The 23,068-nt window shown below is 42.8% G+C and overlaps 1 protein-coding gene across 1 annotated transcript in view; it reads right to left on the minus strand.

Annotated features, from left to right (window-relative positions):
• Positions 1-18,876, minus strand: part of TMEM206 (transmembrane protein 206) — a 34,110-nt gene extending 15,234 nt beyond the window's left edge. Inside the window, exons 1-4 of the mRNA XM_006887968.1 lie at positions 18,841-18,876; positions 16,111-16,201; positions 9,065-9,274; positions 7,599-7,750 (exon numbers count right to left, since the gene is read on the minus strand). Of these exons, the coding sequence (XP_006888030.1) occupies positions 7,599-7,750; positions 9,065-9,274; positions 16,111-16,201; positions 18,841-18,876 (489 nt within the window). The remainder of the gene's footprint in view (positions 1-7,598; positions 7,751-9,064; positions 9,275-16,110; positions 16,202-18,840) is intronic.
• Positions 18,877-23,068: the final 4,192 nt, after the last annotated feature.

Genomic DNA, 23,068 nt, shown 5'->3' on the forward strand with positions numbered 1-23,068 from the left:
CCCTAAACTCTGCTGTCCTGTGCCAATCCCACTATCTCTGACACACTCATCCCAATTACCCCAGTCACTAAATCGATCCACCTCTTAAAGGGCCTTCCCCTCCTGCGTCGTCCCTCCACCCTCCCAAGCACCATGTCCCTTGCCAAGGACTGGTCCCTCCTTACAACATATCCAAAGTATGTTAGACGGAGCCTCAGAATCCTTGCCTCCAAGGAGCAGCCCGGTTTAACCCTTTCCAGGATGAATCTGTTTGTTCTCCTAGCAGTCCATGGTATATTCAACACTCTTCTCCAGCACCACATCTCAAAGGCATCAATTCTCTTGCTATCCTCCCTAGTCATTGTACAACTCTCTGATGCATAGCAAGTGCTAATCCAATTCCTAAACTTAGTTATTTTTGTACTGGTACCTTTTTTTTTCAAATCCAACCAGAACACTGAATTTAATCATTAAATACAACCAGATCAATTTAATCATTACAGAAACGTAAGTTCTAAGTGTAAAAAGAAATCAACATAAACAATCATTCTGAATAAATGAGATCCCAAACCAACCTGTACAGGTAAGATCTAATTTATAATGTTTTAAAAATTTATTCTATTTTTTTCTTGCTTTGTAAAAGTGATTTGTCTTTTAATAGCTCTTTAAAAGTGTTTTTTCCCCTTCAACAAATGAACAGATAGAGAAGCTCTGGTGTATTCACACAATGGGATACTATGCAACACTGAAAAACAAGGAACTCATGAAATATTATGCAAAATGGATGACCCTGGAGGACATTATGCTGAGTGAAATATCTGTCACAAAAGGACAAATATTGCATAGGGCCACTGTTGTAAAATGGGCCTGACATCAGGGCTGAGGGAAGATAGAAAAGGAGGGGGGAAATGATGTATATTGTATTGAAACAGATGAGGGAGAGAACTGTTTAAAAGAGATATGTGAGTGGGTATTCTTGTCATTACAGAAGTCCAGAGAGAAGGCTACATAATTGAGTGGACTTGGGGGGGGGGGTGCATAACAATGAAAAAGTTTTTTACTTTCAAGAAGAGTGAATTGGGGGGGAGGGTATGGCGAGGGAGAAAAGTACAATGAATGACTGGAAATCTTAAGTCTTTGTAAACTTTCATTTAGTTTATCCTTATTCTTCCTTCTCAGGCAAGTCTCTTGTAGACAGCATGTTGATGGGTTTTGTTTGTTTGAATCTATTTTGCTACTCTTTTTTTTTTCTTTTTCTTTTGTGCATTTAAACCATTCACATTCAGTGAATATTTGATAGGCAAGGTTTTACTGCTGCCATTTTATTGGATTCTTTCTTGTATGGTTGCTGGTTACCCTACTATCCATTTTTCTGTGCTGTCTATGTGAAGGACTTAATTTAGTATTTAATGCAAAGCTGGTCTTACTTTCACAAATTCTCTTTGTTTCTGCTTTTCTGAGCATGTCCAAATTTCTGTCATATATGATGGACAGTTTTGCAGGGTATAGAATTTTCAGTTGGCAGTTTCTTTCAAATTTCTCAGCAGAAACCATTCTTTTCTTGCTCACATGGTTTCTACTAAGAAATCAGAGCTTAATCTTAACTGACTTTTACAGATAAATCTTCAGTTTTTTCAAGCTGCTTTCCCCTATTCTATTCTTGTCTTTGATTTGGGAGAATTTGACTATATTATGTCTTGGTCTTTTTCTTTTGAGGTCTATCCTGTTTTAAGGTTTATTCTGCTTCCTGAATGCCTATTTTTCTCAGTTTTTCATTATACCTGAAAAGGTGTCTTCTAACAACTGTTCCACAACTTTCTGTGTATCTTTTTTTTTTTGCCTCTTCATATTCTGGAATTCCAATTAAAAGTGTTATTCCTCTTGATGGTATGCCTTCTTTATTTTCCTTTCTTCTTGTTTCTGATTTTTCTTCCAGCAGATTAGTTTTGAGAGCTTTGTCTTCTGTTTTACTAAGTTCCATTTCTTCAATTCTGTTATTTTGTCTTTCTAACATGCTGACAGCGCTTGAAATGTTTGTTTTATTACTCCGGTTTCTTTCTTTTGTACAGTTTATACTATTCCATTGGCTTTATTTGCTCTGTCTTGAACTTTTTAGTTCTTCTAGAGTTTCTCTCTTGAATTCCTCCTTTATCTTTTTCTTCCCTCCTATGAAAACATGTATCATTCTTCTGAATTCCTTCTCAGAGAATCTGATCAGTATGTTCACACTGCTTTTTTAAATAACATCCTGTTTTGATTTTTTTGCAGGATTTGATATTTTCTGCTGCTTCTGGGACACTGTAGATTTTTTAAAATCTTCTGGTGTTTGTGACAATTGATAGGCAAGCTGTAATTACCTGTTCACTGTGCAATGATGTGGGTGGGGGAGAGGCAGTAGTTGATGGTGGATGAGAATGCTGGCCAGGTGGTGTATAAGCTGCACCTTGTTTAGACGGAATGTGTGAGTGGCTCTAGTGTGGTGTGACGAGGGGCCCACAATGAAGGCTGTGTGGAAGCAGGCCCACCAAAGGCGCTGGAGAATTTGTTAACTATCCTGATGCCCCTTCTATGCAGTATGTTCACTGGGTCACTAAATTTCTGAATCCCTGACTCAGTGGATCAGAGGTTTTATATGGATTTAGTCTGTTTCCCTGTGTTACTGTGTTGTTACCAAGTCAGAACCAACCCAGAGCTGTCCCTCCAGCAGGATTTTAAAGGTAGTAAATTGCACTAGAGGAGACTACCCATCCTTCTCTCACAGAGCAGCTGGAAGATTCAAACCATGGGCCACGGGGATTACAGCAATGCTTCATACCACTTGGCCACTAAGGCTATGCCTGTAAATTTTTCGCCCATGGCCAGACATAAATGCAATTCTAGGCTGCTGGGCTGGCATTCGGTGTGGTCAACTGTAGGGCAGAATTGATCTCAGGAACCAACTAGGCTGCTGCTGAATGTGCTGTGTGCTGACAGTGGGTGTAGCCTGGGGTTTCCCTGGGTGTTCCTAACCCAGACCAGCCAGTCTGCTTCTATTAGTGTCCTAGATTCACAGGATCGCAGGTTCAGGACATGGCACGGCAGTTCCAAGTGAAGTCAGTGAGTGCAGCTTTTGTTATTAGGAGGCTGCTCTTTCCATCATGTGCAAATCTCCATCCTGTACATGCAGGGATGTCCTCAGTGCCAAATTAAAAATGGTTTTATTGACATGAAGCCACCAAATCAGCGGAGGGCCTCTCCTCCCAGACTCCAGATTGGTGCTGACCTGCTTGCTGTGGGAGAAGAGTTGTGCCCGGTGACCCAAGCATGTCTCCTCTCTTCAGATGGAAGTTCACTTGGCTGGCTATCCATGAGTTGTGAGATGAGACCCTGTTTTCTCCACAGCGGTCATCCAATACTATTAAGTCCAATCTTTTTTTATTCTCTTTTTCTAGGTCTTGACACAAACCAGGCCTAGCATATGTATACTTCCATTTATTTGGTCTTTACTCATGCCTTCCCCCAGATTTCAGGACGGTTGAATTACTGTCCTTGAGTGGACTTCCCAGTCCTTTCATGTCCCTATAGGAAAGAAGCAGATTTTCCAGTCTGACTAGCTCACCATTACCTCCATATACTCTTATAAAATTAGCCTGAATTATATTTAAAAACCCACTAGATTTGACAGTGAACTCAGAGATAATTTTTAAAAATTAATTTTATATCAACTTTTATAAAACATTCTACATGTATTTGAAGAGCATTCTACCAGATACAAACTTTCTTTCATATATATGTGCACATGCGTATGCTAAATTTGTTATATGTATTACTATTTATCTATGTGATCTGTGCATGTCTGAGACATTTAAGTTAAACTCTAATGGTATTTCTTAATTTCTAATACATTTTGATTAAAACCTACAAGTGATATGCTATTTTGTACATACAGATTTGCTACTTTTCGGTGGAGAGTAGTGCAGCTAGACATTTTATCCCTATTAAACATCCCCCTTTTCGTCCTTTGCACCTTAAATTGCATAAACTAAGATTTACATGTCCATTCCACCTTTTTGTGGTTAGAGCTGCATTTTCTTGAGAGATCTTCCCCCATGTATTTTCCATCATTCAGTAACATTTCAAGTGCACAGAAGAGATTCTCCCCAGTTTTCATTATCCATGCTGTCCTTCAGTGCTACCATCACTTCCCTGCCCTAGATTTTAATAGAGTAATTCACCAGCTGGAGCTGGACTGCTGGCTTAATTAATCTGCTGGGCTGTAGTTGGAATAACTCATGCAATTCTGCTTTAATAGACGCTGCCTGCCTCCACTTCTCCTACCTTCCCAGGAGGGAGTGTATGTGGGGAAGTCCAGTTCTAATCATGTGAACCAGCATAATACCCAGGAGACAGCAGAGTGACAAGACAGAACCCAAGCCATCCTGAGGAGAAGCACTGCCAACTGTATGCACTTCCTACTTGTCTAGACTGTACCAGATAATAACAGACTTCCACTTTGTCTTAACAACTCCACGTACAGTTGTGTTTGTTTGTTTCGTTTTATATAGAAGCTTGCCTAGACTCTGACCTATATGTGAACTATTATCTGGAACTAGAGAGCCATAGCAATAAAACCTAAAAATGAAGTATTAGCATAGCATTTGGGTAATGGAAATGGTAGGTAATGAGGAAAGAGAAGCAGATCCTGAAGTAGAGACGTTAAATGCACCAAAGCAAAACACATGATTAAAGTTAACTATCGTTACAGAGGAGCCTCTAAAAATGTGAAGAAGTCTAGCCAGATGATTCTCTTAATTGCAATCCCTTTTACAAATGCCTGACCAGAAGCAAAGAGCGGGTGGTTATTGTTGTTAGGTGCCATCAAGTGGAGTACAGCCCATAGTTAGCCTATGAATAACAGACCTGAACCCTGTCCTATCCTGTGTCATCTTCACTTTCTGATACACTCAACCCCATTGCAGCAGGTTCTGTGTCCATCCACCTGGTTGAGGGTCTTCCTCTTTCATCAACCTACCACCTTTCCAAGTATAACAACCCTCTCCAAGGAATAACCTCCCCTAGCAACATACCCAAAGTATGTGAAACAAAGCTTTATCATCTTTGCCTCCAAAGATGACTCTGGCTGTACCTTCTCCAAGAAATATTTTTTGTTCTTTTGGCAATCCATGGGATATTCGGTACTCTCTGCAACACCAAAACTCAAAGGCATTAATTCGCCTTCTGTCATCCTTAGTCACTGTCCAGATGTCAGACACATAGCAAGTGACTGAAAAGGTCATGGTCTGAATAAAGCACATCTTCACCTTCAAAATGACATCAATGCTCCTCAATAATTTGAAGAGGTCTCTTACTATAGACTTTCCCAGTGCAATGTGTCTCTTCATCTCCTAACTCCTGGTACCAAGGGCGTTGGATCTGGTAACAAGATATTCATGTCTGATTTGCTATTAGAGGTACAACACTAGTTTGTTAGTTTGTTGTACGGGAGAGTTCACTGTTCTAATTAGTATAACACTTGTCTGTCAGTTTGCTGTACTGAAGTATATATGTGGGTTGCTGTGATGCTCAAGGGGGACAAATTTTAGTAGAACTCCAAGATTAAGACAGACTAGATAGCAGGATTAGCCATCTACTTCTTAAAATAGCAGGCCTCTGAAAACTCTATAACCAGCAGAAGAACACAGTTAGTTATTTTATTAGAGATAGAGCCCAGATTAGAAACAGTAGGTAGACCACACATTTCCAGAGAAATCCTATCTCTCTTCGTGCAAAGTATTCTTTATCCTGAAAATCTGTTCTTCTCTTTGACCTGGCAAACTTTACTTAGCCTCTTTCAGTAATTTCTGAAGAATGTGGGATTAAAAAGATATAAATAAATTAAAACTTCCTACCCTGCCTTGCAATCTCTGAGAAGGAGTTGTTTCCTTTTTAAAATTGCCCTGTCCTCTTAGAGGATTCATGGCTATCTATCACCAGCTGCTCAATGTAGGGAGGGAGGGTGCTGGGAGTGCCAGGAGGGAGCACAGCCCAGGAACCCTCAGTAAAGACCAAGATCCCCTTCGCTCCTTTTTTTTGTTAAATGGAATGCTTCAAAATGAATATGCGTGTCATCCTTGGGGAAGGAACCATGCTAATCTTCTCAGTATCATTCCAATGTTTAGTATATGTGTTGACGAAGCAAGGACCCCGCCCCTCTTAAAATTAGCATACAGTCCTCAAAACAGAACAAGGAAACACTGTATGGTTCAAATTCAGGAAAGAAGTGTGTCAGGATGCATCCTGTCTCCATACTTTTTCAATCTGTACGTGGAACAAATCATTTAGGAGGCTGGACTTTTATGAGGAGGAATGTGGCATCAGGATTGGAGGAAGACTCATAAACAACCTGCATTATACAGCTGACACAACCTTATTTGATGAAACTGGGAAGGAAGGAGGATCTGAAGCATTTGCTGAAGAAGGTCAAGTAGTCTGCAGTACAGACTAAGCTCAATTATCAAGAAAACAAAAATTCTCTCTACTGGGCCTACTGGCAGCACCATGGTAGATGGAGAAGACACTGAGGTTGTTAATAATTTCAGCTTGCTTGGTTCCACAATCAACACTCTTGGCACCAACAGTCAAGAAATCAAAAGACAAATTACACTGGGGAAAATCTACTGTCAGGAACCCCTATAAAATGCTAAAGAGCAATGATATCAGTCTGGAGACTAAGGTGTGCCTGATTCAGGCCATGGTCTTCACAATTACTTACTATATATCAGAGAGCTGGACAGGTCTATGATTACAAAAGAAGAATTGATGCCTTTGAGTTGTGGTGCTAGAGAAGAGCATTGAACATACAACAGGCTTCGAAGAAAACAAACAGGTCTTAGAGGGGGTGAAACCAAGCTCCTCCTTAGAAACAAGGATTTTGAAGCTCCATCTCATATACTTTGGGCAGGTGGTCAGGAGAGACCAATCTGTCCTTGGAGAAGTACATGATACTTGGAAAGGTGGAGGGACAGCGCAGGAGAGGGAAATCCCAGAAGAGTTAGACTGACACAGTAACTGGAGTAATGGGGTTAGGTGTTTCAAAGACAGTGAGACTGGCTCAGGATAGGACAGAGTTCAGAGCTACTGTACTTAGGGTCACTATGAGTTGCACACTAATCGACAACACATAACAGCAACAACAATTTCAAAATATGAATCCCCAGGTCCCATTCCAAGAGATTAGGATTCAGGTGGCCTCCCAAAGAACCTGATAACCTATACTTATTTAAAAGTCTCCCAGAGATTCTGCCAAAAAGGTGATACAAGAACTACTCTGCTTTGTCCCACTGACCCTGCCCTTGAGCACTGTCAACCTCAGGTCCAGGACAGATCTTATCACACTGAATGAGGAATCCCTAGGGGAACCTGAAGAAGATTGACAGCCTCAAAGCGATGGCCATGTATCCACTTGTCATACATTCAAGTTAGGTTGGGGCTCGGGGTCCATATCTGAGAGTATAATGAGAGTAAAAGAAGGTTACTATTAGCTAAAGATGGGCAGAAGGAACTTTAGAAGAGTACTGGGCCCATGACAGCACAGCTGACAGGACACCTACCTATCCCCTGCTCCGGAAGGAAGGACTTACTATGGTCTGATTAGAAAAAGGGTCCGTGTAGTTGATCCTCTGGGTGGTACAGTTCATGTCACCTGGCTGCCCAGGGTTCCTCAGGGGAGGAATGACCTCGTAATGGTGCTTACAGCTGAGCAACTGAGCTTGGCCTGTGTATAAGGCAATACCTGAGACACAAACAGGGAGAGTAAATGTCAGAAGTCACAGTATCTGACCACATGCCTAAAAAACATTTTATATGTGTTTTTTCACTCCCATCAACAACCTATGTTCAGGATTCCCTGGGTGACTTCAGAGGAGAGAAGGAAGAGGTGACACCCCTCAGAAGCCCTCCTCTGAATACCCTCTTAGAGCTTGGGACACAGTATCCATAGTGTCTGTACCAAAAACCTTTCCACATCAGAGTCCTGCTCAATACACCCCAAGGTAGGCTTCCCTAACTGAGGCTGTCACACATGCAGATTCACTGGAGCTTCTGGGGGTGGGATTTCCCAGCTCTCATTTCGCCTCATATCTCTTGCTCTGACTGTGTGAAAATCTTATTTCCAACATCCCCAGGAGTTAGTGAAACTTTAACAGAGGAAGTTTCGATAGCAACAAGTGGCATCAGAGACGGGCAGAGTTCATAGAGACCAGGAAAAAGTAAAGCCATCAAAGCCTGAAGCGATATCCAGAGAAAAAAGTGAGACAGACAGAAAATAGTAGAGGAAGAAGCTGGGACCAGCTGGCCACGGGGCACCCTGTGAGCAGAGTAGGTGGCAGACATCAGGATAGACGGAAACCTGAAACTCAAGGGTCAGGTCTTCTATTCACACTCAAAGCTTCCAGAGCACCCAGTAAGCGCCACCACCCCCAAGTACATGTGTAGGTATCTGCTTTGAGTGGAGATGGGCTCCCTACTTTGGCACTGGATGAACACACCAGTGGAACTGGAGAGATGCAGTGTGGCTTAGAAATCCCCTCCTCTGCTAGGGGCTCTGCTCACCTCTGAAAAGGACTTGGGTGGGTGTTCCTGTGACACTCTACACCTCACAAACTAGCCCCAACCTTCCTTGTTGGCCTTAACTCTTACCTCTCCTCCTGACTGGCCTGCAGGGCCCTGCCAGACCAGGATCATTCTCTCCAAAGATGCTCTCTGCTTCCCTACACTCAACTTTGCGCCTGCTGACCTTGCTCCCAGACACATTCTCTTCCATTTCTGTCATTTGCAAATCCAAATTCTATGTCTCTCAAAATCTTCTTTGATCATAAACTCCTGTTCCACAGTGTATACTGGATATGCTCTGCTCTATCCATCTCTCTCCTTGGCACACATTACACTCTGCCGGAAACCAACAGCTGCTCTCTGGGTGTATTCTGTACCACTATGATAGAACCAGTCCTCTGTCACCCACCCGCAGCCACACCCATGTTCCAAGGAAGCAGCGACAGCTCAGGGAGTGTGTGCCGGCCAACCACCGCAGACCTAGGGCAGCGTTTACCTGGGGCGTCATAGCGATCCACCTCCTTGTAAGACACAGACATGACAGGGTGCTTGAGTTTCTCACGGAAGTCCGTAATTGTCTGGTAAACCAGGAAGACAGCGACAGCCATAAGCAGTAGGTAGATGAAGATCAGCAGGACCGAGAAGACGTTCTTCAGGCACGTCTTACTGAAGCGGATGCTGCTGGAGGCTGACTCGCTATCCAGGGCTGTACAAAACACCACCATGTGTCACACGGCACAGCGCAGGGCACAGCCAAGGAGGAGCAGACCCCAGGCCTGGCAGCCTTCCCAGGATGCAAGGTCACCCATCCATCTGCCCACTCCACCTTAATGTTCCCCCAGCCCCAAACTTAACAACTTCTGTAAGCATTTACTCCACATTTAACATGCCTGGTAAGGAACACTAAGCTAAAAAGGATTCATTTAGGTCTTTAAGGTGTATACCTTCTAAAGGGACAATTTACAATTCAACAAATGAGCTGGCTCTACGTACCTCTCTGGTCTTAGTCCTCACATTCTACTCCCTATACTTCAGGACCTGACTGTCTGTTCCCCCAGTGCACCCTTCTCAATTTTCACACTTGCCTGGTCTAGTGGAGCCCTGTTGGGATGGTAATTAAAAACAAGGCTGCCAACTGAAAGTTAGTGGTTTGAAGGAGGAACAGCATTCTGCAGGAGAAAGGTGTGTGATTTACGTCCATAAAGTTTACAGCCTTAGAAGCCTTGGCAGTTCTACTCTGTCCTAATGGGTTGCTATTATTTGGAATCTACTTGAAAGCAACAAATTTGGTTTATGCCTGATCTGGGGACAGTGGTAGATTTGTGGCAGATTTCTCAACAACCTAGAGATCCTGATTTAATGAGAAGACAAAGCCAAGTATTATAAGGAAATGTACAAAGACCTGGAGTTGGAAAACAAAGTGAGAAAAGCTCACTTGGCATTTCTCAAACTGTAAGAACTAAACAACAAATTCAAGCCTTAAACTTCAATTCTAACTCAACAGCAATAAATAAGAGGCTATTTGTTATCTTCTCAGAAGAAATGCTTACCAGATTATTAGTAAATTAGGTTGTCTATTGCCTCACAAACTGTGAATCTGTGAGAATTCTTTATATACTCAGTACTATATTCCAAATAGAAATTCTTTACTCTGATACATGATTTACAAATATCTTCTCCCATTCTGTGGGTGGCCTTTTCATGTTCCTAGTGTCATTTGATAAACATTTTTAGTTTGATCAAGCTCAATTTATTTTTTTGTTGGTTGCTTTTTAAAATTATTCTATTGAAGATATAATAGTTTCCGTGGAGACCTAATTGTAATGACTAACTTGTCAAGTGTTTTTCTCAGTCTATCTGATTGCCTCACAGATGTAATAAACTGCTCAATTAGCATATGTAGTCTCATTTCTCCTTTAGAAAACAATTAATAAATGTCTGTGACTCCCACTGTAGAAAGGAAATTATCAGATTGAAGCCATTTACTACTTTATATCCCAGAAAGTAATGTGGTATGTCGTGGCATGTAAGCCTACACATGAGGGTGTATTATTGGAGTCTATGCACACTCTGCATCCTGTTAGTCTCCTCTCACTACCCCTAGTTCTAGGCCCTCCATTCAACCATCTTTCCAGCTCCACTTGCTCTTCTGGAAAAATGTGGACAAAAATGTATCAAATGTCAGTCTTTATGACTTTCTCTCCTTCCTTCATCTGCAAGGCTCTCAAGGCTTGCTCACTCTATAGGACCTCTTCCATTTTCACACCTCTAGCCCTCAGGTCAGGCTTCTATCAATCCTCCATCACTCACTGCCTCCAGGGCCCTCTCCACCCAGATGCTCCCAGTCACTGAAGCCTGGTATAAGGCAAGGTTCAGATCCATTGTTCAAAGGATCACTATGAGTCCCAGTGGACTTGATGGCACCTAACAACAATAACAGCACTGCTAAGCATCTTCTCTTGCAAGCCACTTATCCCTCCAAATTCTATGTCTGGAAATTATTCTTTCATTCTGAGGCTTCAAACTTCAGAATCTTCTTTGAGTCTTCCTTTTCCGACTCTCTTACAGCAAATTAGTATACTATGTCAGCCTTTTGACGAGAAACAATTCTTTCTTCACTCTGAACCCAGCCCCACTTCACTGCCAATGATCTACCTAAATCCTCACTTTACTCAATTCTTTTACTCTAATGATCTTTTCAGTCACTTGCATCCGAAAGCTGGACAATGAATAAGGATGACAGAAGAACTGGTGCCCCTGAACTGTGGTGCTGGAGAAAAGTACTGACTATCCCACGGGCTGCCAAAAGAACAAACAGCTGTGTCTTAGTACAATCAGTGCTCATTGGAGGCAAAGATGATAAAAGCTTCTTCTCACATACTTTGGGAGTGGTTATTCCTTGGTGAGGGACATCATCCTTGGAAAGGTGGAGGGACAGCAAAAGAGGAAAATCTTATCTAGGTGGGCTAACACAGTGACTGAGACAATGGGCTTGACAGAGATTGTGAGGATGGCACAGGATAGGACAGTGTTCGGATCCGTTGTTTGGTCACTATGAGCTGTACTCAACTTGACAGCACCTAACAATAACCCCTTTAAATACTCTCTGCTTCCCTAGATAAAGTCTAAGACCAGAATTTAAAACTTTCCACAACCTGATCCACTTCACTTTCCTCCACTCTCCTCACAAGTCTTAGCTCCAACCACACTCCAACTCACCATGTACTGAGCATTTTCTTTTTATTCCCATCTCTACATATTTACTTATTTATATACTCTCTTCTCCTTAACCAGCCTTTCTTTTTCTCCTTAATATTTCTTCCTGCAGCTGTATCTACTTGCTCCACAGCCATACCTCCTTCATTTATTCCTGAGGCATCTGTCTCTACCACTTCTTTGTCCTTTATTTCACTCAGTACATTACTTTCATTACTTTATATTACTGAGCACTTACAATGGATCAAACACTCTGGATTATAAAGAAGAAGAATGAGGGACACAAGATCTGTGCCTCAAGAACTCAGGAGTAGGGCAAAGGGATGACAACCATTAAAGGGAGCTCTGGTGGCCTAGTGGTATGCAGTGACACTGCAATCCCAAAGGGATGCAGTTCGAATCCAAGAGCTGCTCCACAGGAGAAAGATGGGCAGTCTCCTCCTATGTGATTTACTGCCTACAAAAATCTGCTAGAGAATCAGCTATGAGCTTATTGTGAATTGACAGCAGCACACAACAACAGCATAGTAGAAAGAGAGCTCTGGTGGCCTAGTGGGTAAGGAGATGCACTGTCAACCCAAAGGTACATGGTTCAAATCCATCAGTTTCTCCAAGGGCAAATGAGGGGAAGACTATCTCTTCCCATGCAATTTACAGCCTCTGAAAGCCTCTTTAAGCGTCAACTCTAAGAGCTGGCTCTGACTCCATGGCAATGAGTTGAGTTGATACAGTAGAGCAAGGGCTGGGGGGGGGTCCTACCAAGTTTGCTCTAAGCTCTGTTTACTGTGAGATCTCTCAAACTCTCCTTACGCACCCTATTGTGCTTGAGTCCACATCTGTCAAAATGAAGACGGCACCTTACAGAGTCACTCAGAGAACTAAATGGGCCATGAATGGTGCCTGGAGCAGAGGAGGCAATCAGGAAATACTCCTTTCCTTTCCAGCTTCTTTCCTTCTCCTCAGAGAAACAAAGGTTTCTCTAGAGAAGGATGAGGCAGAATAAAATAACTTTCCTATCTCATTTCCATCCCCAACAAGTACAGCAGTCTAAAGGAACAAAGCTCTACATCCCGAGCCCACCTAAAAAGGTTAAGTGATAGGGAGCTCTGGTGGACTAGTGGCAAGAAGCTGCACTGCAACCCCGAAGGTACACGGTTCGAATCCACCAAATAAATGTGCCACTGGCAAAAGAAGGGCAATCTCCTCCCGTGCCAGTCGGATCCGACTCGACAGTACACAAAAATTTTTTTAAAAAAAAAAGGTTAAGTGAGGCTCAGGCTCCATCAGCTCATTCATGCAATTATCATGATCAGGCTAAGGTGGCGAGCGAAACAAACTGGTCTCTGCTCTCAGGGAGCTTACAAAGTGCAAAGAGAAATATCTAAGGCTATAAGGGACAAGAGCAGTGGATAGGAAAAATGATCCAGCCAGAAGGTCAGACAGGCTAACTGAAAATTAAAATATTAGGCATTAACTAGGTGACAGAGGAAAAAGTATTACAAGCAGAAGAACAAAACAACAAAAAGGTCATGTGAGAGGAAGGAATGAGCCTCAAAATAAAAGTTTAACACTAAAAAAGTGGAGGAAAAGGGGTGGGGGAGAAACAGTGAGTCTGAAGTTCAGGTGGATGAATGGAAGTGACACTACTGGAAAACACACTGGAAGAACTGTATTCATTTCCTAATGCTGCATAACAAAAAAGATATAAAACAAAAACCCACAAGCAGGTGGCTTCAAAGAACAGACATTTACTGTCTCACAGGTTTAGAGGCCAGAAGTCCAAACCAGAGTGCGGGTTCCAGGGGAAAATCTTTCTTTGCAGTCCCACATGTTCCTTGGCTTTTAGATGACTCTTCACTTGGTCTCTTCCCTCGAGCATGCCCATTCTGCTCATTTTATAACATTACTCATCAAGGTTTAGTACTGTGAGGTACAGAAAGCCAACGTGACCTTCTGTTCTGGGTCCTGAGAGACAGATCACCTAGAGCCAGTAGTAACTACACCTCCTTATAATGTAATTTACTGTGGCCAAGTGAACGAGGCCGGATTAGCGCTTAGGAACCGAGGCTCACCTGAGAGTTGATTCCGACCAAGTCTCAGAGCCAAGATGTAACTGATCCCGGCCACTAAAAGCTTTAAAAGATGAGACTCAGTGGAGCTTCTGGGTTACAAAGAAAAAAATATTCTGTTCTAACCTACTCTGGGCACAGTTGCTCCAGTGACACAGTGAGTTAGTTACATGCTGCGCTACTAATCGAAATGGCAGTAGCTGTCCCACAGAAGAAAGGGGAGGCAATCTGCTCCCATTAAAATTTACTGCCTTATCTCAGTCACAAAAGGACAAATACTGTATGGTGCCACTGTTGTAGAATGAGGCTGACATCAAGGTGGAGGTAAGACTGAGAAACACTGGATAAATTATATATACTGCATTGAAGCCGATGAGGGAGAGAATAGTTTAAAAGTATGATTATCGTAAGAGTTCGGAATGAGGGTAGCAGAGTGGAGTATACTCGGGGTGGGGATGTGCAGGGGGACTGTATACCAACAAAGGAGTTTTTCTTTTGCTTTTCAAGGAGAAGAGCTAACTGGGGATGGAGGTGGGGTGGGCGGGGAGAAAAGTGCAACAATGAATAAATGTAAATCCAAAATCTCTGTAAATGTTCATTGAAATAATTTTTTTAAAAAGTGGTGAAGAAGGAAAAAAAAGATTTATTGCCTTGGGAACTAGATATGGATCAGAACCAACTCATGCCTGCAGATCTGGTCTGGGGTTTTTGTCCCAGGATGGCTAGGGATGAAAGAGAAAGGGACCAGCTAGTCTTAAGTGGGGGAAAGCATGTGTTTCTGAGCTTGCGGCCAGTGCCCTCTAACCCAGTACTAGAGAGCTGGGGATAGAAGAAAGTGCTGCTTGAAATAGCCAGTGACGGCAAGCTCTGGTGGCCTAGTGGCAAGAAGCTGCACTACAATCCCAGAGGTGTGTGGTTCAAATCCACCAGATGCTTTGCTGGAGAAGGAGGAACCATCTCCTCCTGTACCTGTCAAATCTGATTTGACGGTGTACACACACACACACACACTAAAAATAAAATTAATAAACTAATTAAAAAAAATAAATAGCCAGTGGTAAGGATGGTAATGATTAAATCTATTTCGTGGTGGGAATGAGACTTATGCTGATCGTTCCCATGAAGTTAGCAAAGACAGTGGAATCTGCCCACCATGCCCCTCGCTATGCTCAGTTAATGCAAGGATCCACCCAACTCCCCTAAGACCTTAGTAACAAAAAAGGAACCCTAAATAACAAAAGGAAACAAAAGAAATCATGTTTACTGATAAATCTTTCTGGGAGACTCAATTCCATCCAAAACAAAGAACAAGTTAATAGCAGGAGATCATGAGGTCAAATTTGGACATACAGAATTTGAGACATCCACGCAGAACTATCGCCTAGGAAGCTGGAAACAACAGAAGATATAGCTATGGAGTTTATAAGCCAAACAACTCAACTCATTGCCAATCAGAACTAACTCACAGTTGACCCTCCAGCAGGTTTTCAAAGGCTGTAAACTGCACAGGAGGAAACTGCCCATCTTTCACTCCCAGAGCAGCTGCCTTTGGGCTGGCCACAAAACTACTTACCCACTGGGTCACTAAGCAATGTCTTACTAGGAGGTGTTGGTGAAAATGCCCAGAAAACAGAAGGGAGCCAAGGACAAATATTTAACAACCAATAACTGGAGCATGACCATCAAGGAGTCTAAGAGTGACTGGCAAAGCAGAAATGAAAGGTGCAAAGTGCATCCAAGAAGAAGAAATGGTCAACAATGTTAATTAAATATTGCTTAGAGTCCTTCCAAGATGCCAACAGACAAGAGATAGGATCTTGCTCACCTATCTGTGGGCAGAAATAGTGGAAGCCTGAAGCCAGGAAAAGGGGCTGGTAGATATCCTCTAAGAGGACTCTGGGTAGTGACTCAGACATTAGTGGTTCCACTGCTAGCAGCTTCCTAGGTAAGGAGGAAGGGAAAAACGGAGGCCTAAAGTCCCCCTTGCTACACTATCCAATGGCCTGGCCTCAGAAGGTAAACTCAAAGCAGGGTAAAGGAGGTAAAGGAAGGAAGCAGATACCAGCCTGGAGGTTTCCTCTATCTCGAGGATGGTTAAAAATGGATAGCTTTAAAACTAGGACAATGCCTGGCATCTGACACCAAGGTGCAGGTCAGAGGGTGCCTCTTCTCCTAGCCGGTGAGATGCCTGGACCTCCGGCTGCTACATCAGCACAGAACCATTTTCTAGCACCACCCCAGTGCTGAAACTACTTACCTGGTAAGACACCCTGGATTTTAACTGTCTCCTTTTCCCGCTCGTCTGCTGGCTCAGAGTTCTCAACCACCTGGTCCAACTCCTCACTTAACTGAAGAGAGAAACAAAGGAATCAACACATTAGCTCTGTATTTTGAGAAGAAAATAGACGCCACTTTTTACTTAATTGTTTAAAAATGCTGACTCTGTGATACCAATCCTACAGAGGAGAACACAGAAGCCAGAAAAGTCAAGTAACTTTAAAAAGAGGTTAGCATCTATCAGAGCCTCTACAGGATGGAACTAGTATCAAATACAGGTTGATTCAAGCCCAATGCCCATGGCCTTAACCATTTCCCAAAGGAGGATGGATACAACTTCTGCTGAGGGTTTGCTGAGAGAGCAGAGAGTGTAATGACATCAGTGTGTGAGCTCTCTGAGATGCTGGCTAAAGTCCACCACCTCGGGCAGAGCCCAGTGAGAGGGCAGTCCAGTCCAGGGAGAGACACCAATTAGCAAACGGGCATCAGGGAAATTCAAAACTACTTAATCAATTTTTCATCAACAGAGAAATAATGCCACTGTGGAGGGTAAAAGGGCAGAAAGAATAAAATTATGTTGATATGCAATAAATTTCTGTAGGATTAGAGATGTGGGCAGGAGAAGTCAAGTTCAGAGTTTAAGACAGAAGCAATCACTGAATTAATAGAGTGGTGAGCTTTTCAAGTGTTTTCTTAGACTTATTTATACTGTCAACACGAGCAATATCAAGGCTTTTTCATTAATAATTCACCTCTAAGATTTCATGGGTCATCCCAGTTAATGGGGCCTAAGACCACTTAGTGCTTCTGTTCTAAATTTCTTGCAAAGTGTTGGAGATCTTAAAACCTGGCCATCCAAGGCACAGCAATTAGTCTCTTTTGTCTGAAGTAACAGAAAGAGGAAAATAAGGATGAGGAGGACAGGGATTGTGTAGTTAAACACCTCCATGAACAATTGCCTCAACTGCCTTCAGACCAGAAGTCGTGACCTACCATTAACAAACATTTTGATTAAAAATTCCATAGAATAATTCTCCTCATAAAGGGTAAGCACAGAACAGAATTCCAAATTCTCCTGGGTTCCAGATTTTCTGGAGCCATGAAGGCCAAATGAACCCTTTAAACTACTGCCCTGAGATCATCTTTAAACTTTATGTCAAAAGTTATCCCAGAAGCCTTCTTAAAACCATTCTAATGGTAGGGAGTAGTGCTGCTAAACCAAAGACAGTATCTCCTTGGCAGGTGGAATGCATCAGCAGCCCAGAGGGTAAAAGATGGGCAATCTCCTCCCATGCAATTTACAGTTTTCTAAAACCCACCGGGTGAATCAACTGCGACTCTCTGGCAATGAATTTGAGTTATGAATGTCTGCCTTAAGCACTATTTTTAAAATACGTAAATGAGAAAAAAGTGACAATAAATGTGCTGACACTGTATTTGCTAGGGGAGCTCTGGTGGCCTAGTGGCAAGAAGCTGCACTGCAATCCCAGAGGTACATGGTTCGAATCCACCAGATGCTCTGCCGGGAAAGGAGGGACAATCTCCTCCAGTACCAGTCAGATCTGATTTGACGGTACACAGACACACACACACACACACACACACACACACACACAATAATAATAAAATAAAATTTAAAAAAAATGTGCTGACACTGAGTTGATTTCAACTCAAAAAGTCCATACATCAAGATTTCCAAAGCTGTATCTTTTTATGGAGAGACCCTGCCTTTTATCTGTCTCCTGTGAAGTAGCCAGTGGATTTGAACTGCTGACCTTTTGATTAGCACACTATAACATCATGCACCTGTTGTTAGGTGCTGTGGGTTCCTAGACTTTAAAATTAATTTGGATATTTTAAAAAAATTAATAGGGAGAAGTATCACATTGGGATGGTTAGTGCAGAAACAAAAGACACAAACAAAATGGAGAAGGGTTGAGGACATGGAAAACTGTCTGGACATGACAAATGTGCGAGAAATTGTGGAAGAGAACAAGAAGCTTCCCCAAAATGACCAAAATTTGGAGGCTAAGAAGAGAAGTTAGAGGAAACAGTGAAACAAAGGAAGCTGGGAGAATCAGGAAGAGGAGCTTCCAGCAAAGCTTGAACCACACACTGTCTGAAAGCGCTGGAGAGATAAGAGACAAAGAACAGTGTGGTGACAGCTCAAGTCCCAGGAGGAGGTGAGCGTGGACAGAGATAAGGAGGAGTGGAAACACAGCAATGGAAGTACTTTTCCAAAGTCAGGAAGCCAACAAAACAAAGCGGTAATGATCCCAGTCATTTAGCCAGCCGCAGAGGCCGCCAGGGTGGAGGAGGGCTGGTGCTGACCGCGCATCAGCTCCGCCGGGAGGAGCGCGTGGGCGCTTCCACTTGTTGCAAAGGGCACTGGCTCCACTTGCATCGGGCCACGCGGGGTGCGCTCGGGGCCGCCGAGGCGGTAATCATTCACCTGCTGCTTACGGGCCGGCGCTCCGGCCGGCCGGCTCCTTCCCTCCGCCTAGCGAGCCGCGGACCACCGCGTGCGGAGGAGGTTCGGCGCCCGCCACACCACCCCCAGCGCTCGGGACCCTTCCCCGACGAACTCAGTCCCCTCCTCCGAGCTCGGCCGGCCGAAGCGGCGCAGCCCACGCACCACCCACCCGGATCCCCGGATCCGCGCTCCGCCGTCTCACAACAAACTTTGCTTCCGTCCCCGACTCCCCTATACCTCCTGGTAGGATGTGGTGAGCTCCTGTCGGATCATGGCATTGACCGGGGCGAAGGCGCACCTGAGGCCGGTCTGGCCACAGAGTTAATTGAAAAGCCAAAAGCACCCGCAGGAGCGCTTGCAGTTGCGGTTTCTGAGTGGAGAGCCGATTTACACGAGCGTCCCAACGACAAGGCGGGGGCGGCACTTGGCGCCTGCGCGCTTCTCCAGCGGCCTCTGGAATCGCGAAAGTGTCGCTGGGAAATGTAGTTTGTGGAGGCTGATCTTTGTAAGACGTTGACTGCCAAATCCAGACTTCTCGAATTTTATCATCTCTCACTGCTTCTCTTTTAGGCAGGGAGAGGAGGAGAAATGTGAGCAGGAGGAAGAAAATAAGTAAAAGGTGGGCCACGTCAAATGGACAGGAAATCTTGGCCTATTCCAAGAAGCAATTGCAAGAAGTATCTTGACCCAGTAGTTTATAACTGTAACAAATGTCTAGAGAATTTGGTGTGTTACAAAACTTTTTCACATACTTTATGCCCTTGAGCCTTCAGAGAAGCCTGTAAAGGAGAAGAGCAATTTTCTTCCTACCTTACACATAGGAAAACTGCAGTGTCTTGGTGCAGAAACCTCGGGGATTTGTGGAGAGGAGGCTAGTAATCAAGTTCATATTATTTAATCCAGGAATGAACCGCAATATTCATGTTCTTTCCCATATTCCTGGAAAGACACGTGGACTAGGGCCTCTGTCTAGCTTCTTGCCCTAGCTTTGCCCTCTCTTCAGGTTTTGCACTGTGCTGGTCCTATTTCCTCAGTTCAGAATGCATTGGTAAGCCTTTGCCTTGCCTAAACCAAGACCATGTGAGAGCCAAATGAGATCACACAAAGAAAATCCAGAGACCTCCTTTAAGGCAGAAGCCTCCTATCCTGCATGTGGAGGCAAACTGGGTGTTCTGTGGCAGGTAAACCTGAGAATACATCATCCTCTCCTGCGGCAGTTCTGTGTGGCCACCCTTCGCTATCTGATGGAGACCCAGATAGAGGCTGTTTATGTGTTGGTGAACGCTGCTCTATGCCCTATGCAGCTTCAGATCTGCAACACTCTCCACTCAAGATAGAGCTATTTCCTTCTTCAACAGCAAACACTATAGCTCCAACCATATTAAAGTGTTCTGGGCCTCCAGGAATGTTAGCACTGGGAGATCTCTAGCCATCACCTCTCCTAATCACCCTAGCTTGCCCCAGGAATTTGTTTATGTGTATATTAATATAATATAGCAGGTAATTGTAGGAATTAAAAAAATATTTTATAAATTTATGGATGAAACACTTATTACAGCCACACTATTGCCAAAACAAACCATTAATTAAATTTCATACTGTATTAATTTGAGTGTAGCAGATAGACAAAAATACTGACCACTGGGCCAATTGGCAGTACCACGATAGATAGAAAAGAGATTGAAGTTGTTAACAATTAATCTGCTATCAGAGACCTCTCTAGAGTACCAAGAAGCAACAATGTCAGTCCAGAAACTAAAGTGTGTGCCTGACCCAGACCATGGTCTTTGCAATTAATTGCTATGCATCAAAGAGCTGGACAATGGATAAAAGGATAAAAGAAGACTAGATAGCTGGAGATGCTGGAGAAGAGTCTTAAACATACCATGGACTGCCAAGAAAACATATAGGACTGTCTTGGAGAGAGTGAAACCACGTTTCTCCGTGGAAGCTAGGATTTTGAAGCTCTATCTCACATACTTTGGGCATGTGGACAGGAGGGACCAATCCTTGGGAAAGGACATCATGCTCGGAAAGGTGGGGGGACAGCTCAGGAGAGGAAGACCTAGGAAGAGATGGATTGATACAGTAACAGGGGCAATGGGAGTAGGTGTGTTGGAGTCAATGAGACTGGTTCAAGACAGGGCAAGTTTCAGAGCTGTGATACATAGGGTTGCTATGAGTTGCAAGCAACTCAATGGCACATAACAGTAACAATAACAGTTAATAGGAAAAGTCACAGTATCATAAAGTTTTTGACCTTGTAGGAATCAAAGACATTTATTCCAGTCCTTGAAAGGTGGTTTTCTTACTATTTGTTGATATAAACAAGTAATTTTGACTCAACAGTATATAACAATAGTGGCGGAGTTGTGTTGTCTACATAATACAGGTTGTTGATGAATCTTCCTTTGATCCTGATTCTACCATCTTCATAAAGTTTAGCCTTTCAAATATTTGCTTGCTGTACAGAATGAATAAGAACAGAGAAAGAATAGAGCCCTGATGCACATCTTTCTTGATTTTAAATCTTACAGTGTTTGCTTACTCTGTTCGGACAACCCTTTTGGTCTAGGTTATGTTTTGCATGAGCAGAACTGTGTTGTGGAATTCTCGTTTTCCCCAATGTTAACCATGATTTGTTATGATGCACACAGTCAAATAAATGCCTTTCTATATTCCATTAAAACATAAATAGACATCCTTCTGATATTCTCTACTTTCAGCCATGATCCATCTGACATCAGCAATGATGTCTCTGTTGCCACAGCCTCTTCTATATCCAGCTTGAATTTCTGGCTGATCTCTGTCAATGGACTTGTAGTTGTTTTTTAAATAATCTTCAGCAAGATTTTACTCACATGTTATACTAATGATATTATTTGATAAATTCCACATCTTTCTGATCACCTATTTGGAAGTGGAAACAGATGCCTTCCAGTTGGCCAGGTCTTCCATATTTTTTGGCACGGACTGATGTGCACATCCAGGGCTGCATCTGATTGTTGGAACACTTCAATTCGTATTCCATCCATTCTTGAGGCATTATTTTAATTTTTTTTTTTTGCCAGTGCTGTCAGTCCAGCTTTAACTTCTTCTTTCATCACTATCTGTTCCTGATCATATGCTGCTTTCTGAAATGGTTCTGTGTCAGCCACTTCTTTTTGGTACAGTGATTCTGTATTCCCTGTTGCAGACCAAAGGTAAAGTATTTTTATTATTATTAATAATGAGACAGACACCATGAATGAGATAAAACAGAGAACATAAAAGACAGGGGGGCAGCATTTCCAATGACTGAAGGGCCAACCTTAGCTTCCCTGTATCTTTATTGAAAATTATCAGGAAGTAAATCAAAAGAAAATTCAATGCAGATGAAGCTAAGCTCCTTCTATTGAAAATCTTCCCCTTGACTCAAGAGGGAGGGGTCAGCAAATACAATACAAGAATCCTGGCAAAACCTTAAGGATTGCCTTGGTGCCTCAGGGTGAGTTCCATCCTGAAATAGTATTCGGTTTATTACAAATATTTAGTATTGGCTTCCCATAATGCCCCTCCATCTTCTATTATTTTTCTTTTTTCAAATTTACTTTTATTTTATATTGATTTGCATACAAAATTTGCATACATTATGTTTCATTTATATTCATTGTATTTCACACATTCCTTTGTTCACGTTGTGTTTCATACAATCATTCCCATATGTTGTGTTTTATAAAATTAATCACTGTTATCCCATCTTTTTAGGTTCCCACTGGATCTTTGCTAATTCCTTCACCACCTTCCTCCACCCACCAAACTCTGTGACCTCATGATTTTCCCCTCTCCCTTCCTTCAGTCCCCTCCACTCCCACTTTGGATTTTGGTACAGATCTTACTAGTTATCCTTCTATTTTTTACAATAATGGTCTTATTCAGTATTTGTCCTTACAAGACTGAGTTAGTTCACTCACCATAATGCTTTCCAGCTTCTCCTATGTTACACAGTATCTTTCAAAATCATTGCTCCTGTGTGCTGCAAAATATTCCATCTTGTGAAAGTACTACAATTTCTCAATACTTTCATTTGTTGATGGGCATTTGGGATGTTTCCATTTTCTTGCTATTGTGAATAGCACTGCTGTGAGCATTGGTGTACAAATGTCCATTTGTGTCTCAGTTCTGCTTTCCTTGGGGTATATATATATTTCTAGCAGTGGAATAGCTGAGTCTGGAAGGCAGTGTAGTATTGTTTCCTCCATGTTCTTTTGAAGCTTCCTGGAACATTTGAACTTTTGCCCATAGTGTCCTTCAGTATTGCAGCCTGAGACGTGATTTGCAGTCGTTCAGTTCTTGAGGCTTGTTTTTCCTCTTTTTATTTTCTAACTCCAGCTCTTTGCACATTTCATTATAATACTTGGTCCTTGTTGTTGTTGTTGTTATGTGCCGTCGAGTCGCCTGCGACTCATAGCGACCCTATGTACAA

Source organism: Elephantulus edwardii, unplaced genomic scaffold (assembly GCF_000299155.1).
Source record: "Elephantulus edwardii isolate Elephantulus edwardi_28Jun2011 unplaced genomic scaffold, EleEdw1.0 scaffold00063, whole genome shotgun sequence".
In the NCBI taxonomy this organism is placed as follows: domain Eukaryota; kingdom Metazoa; phylum Chordata; class Mammalia; order Macroscelidea; family Macroscelididae; genus Elephantulus; species Elephantulus edwardii.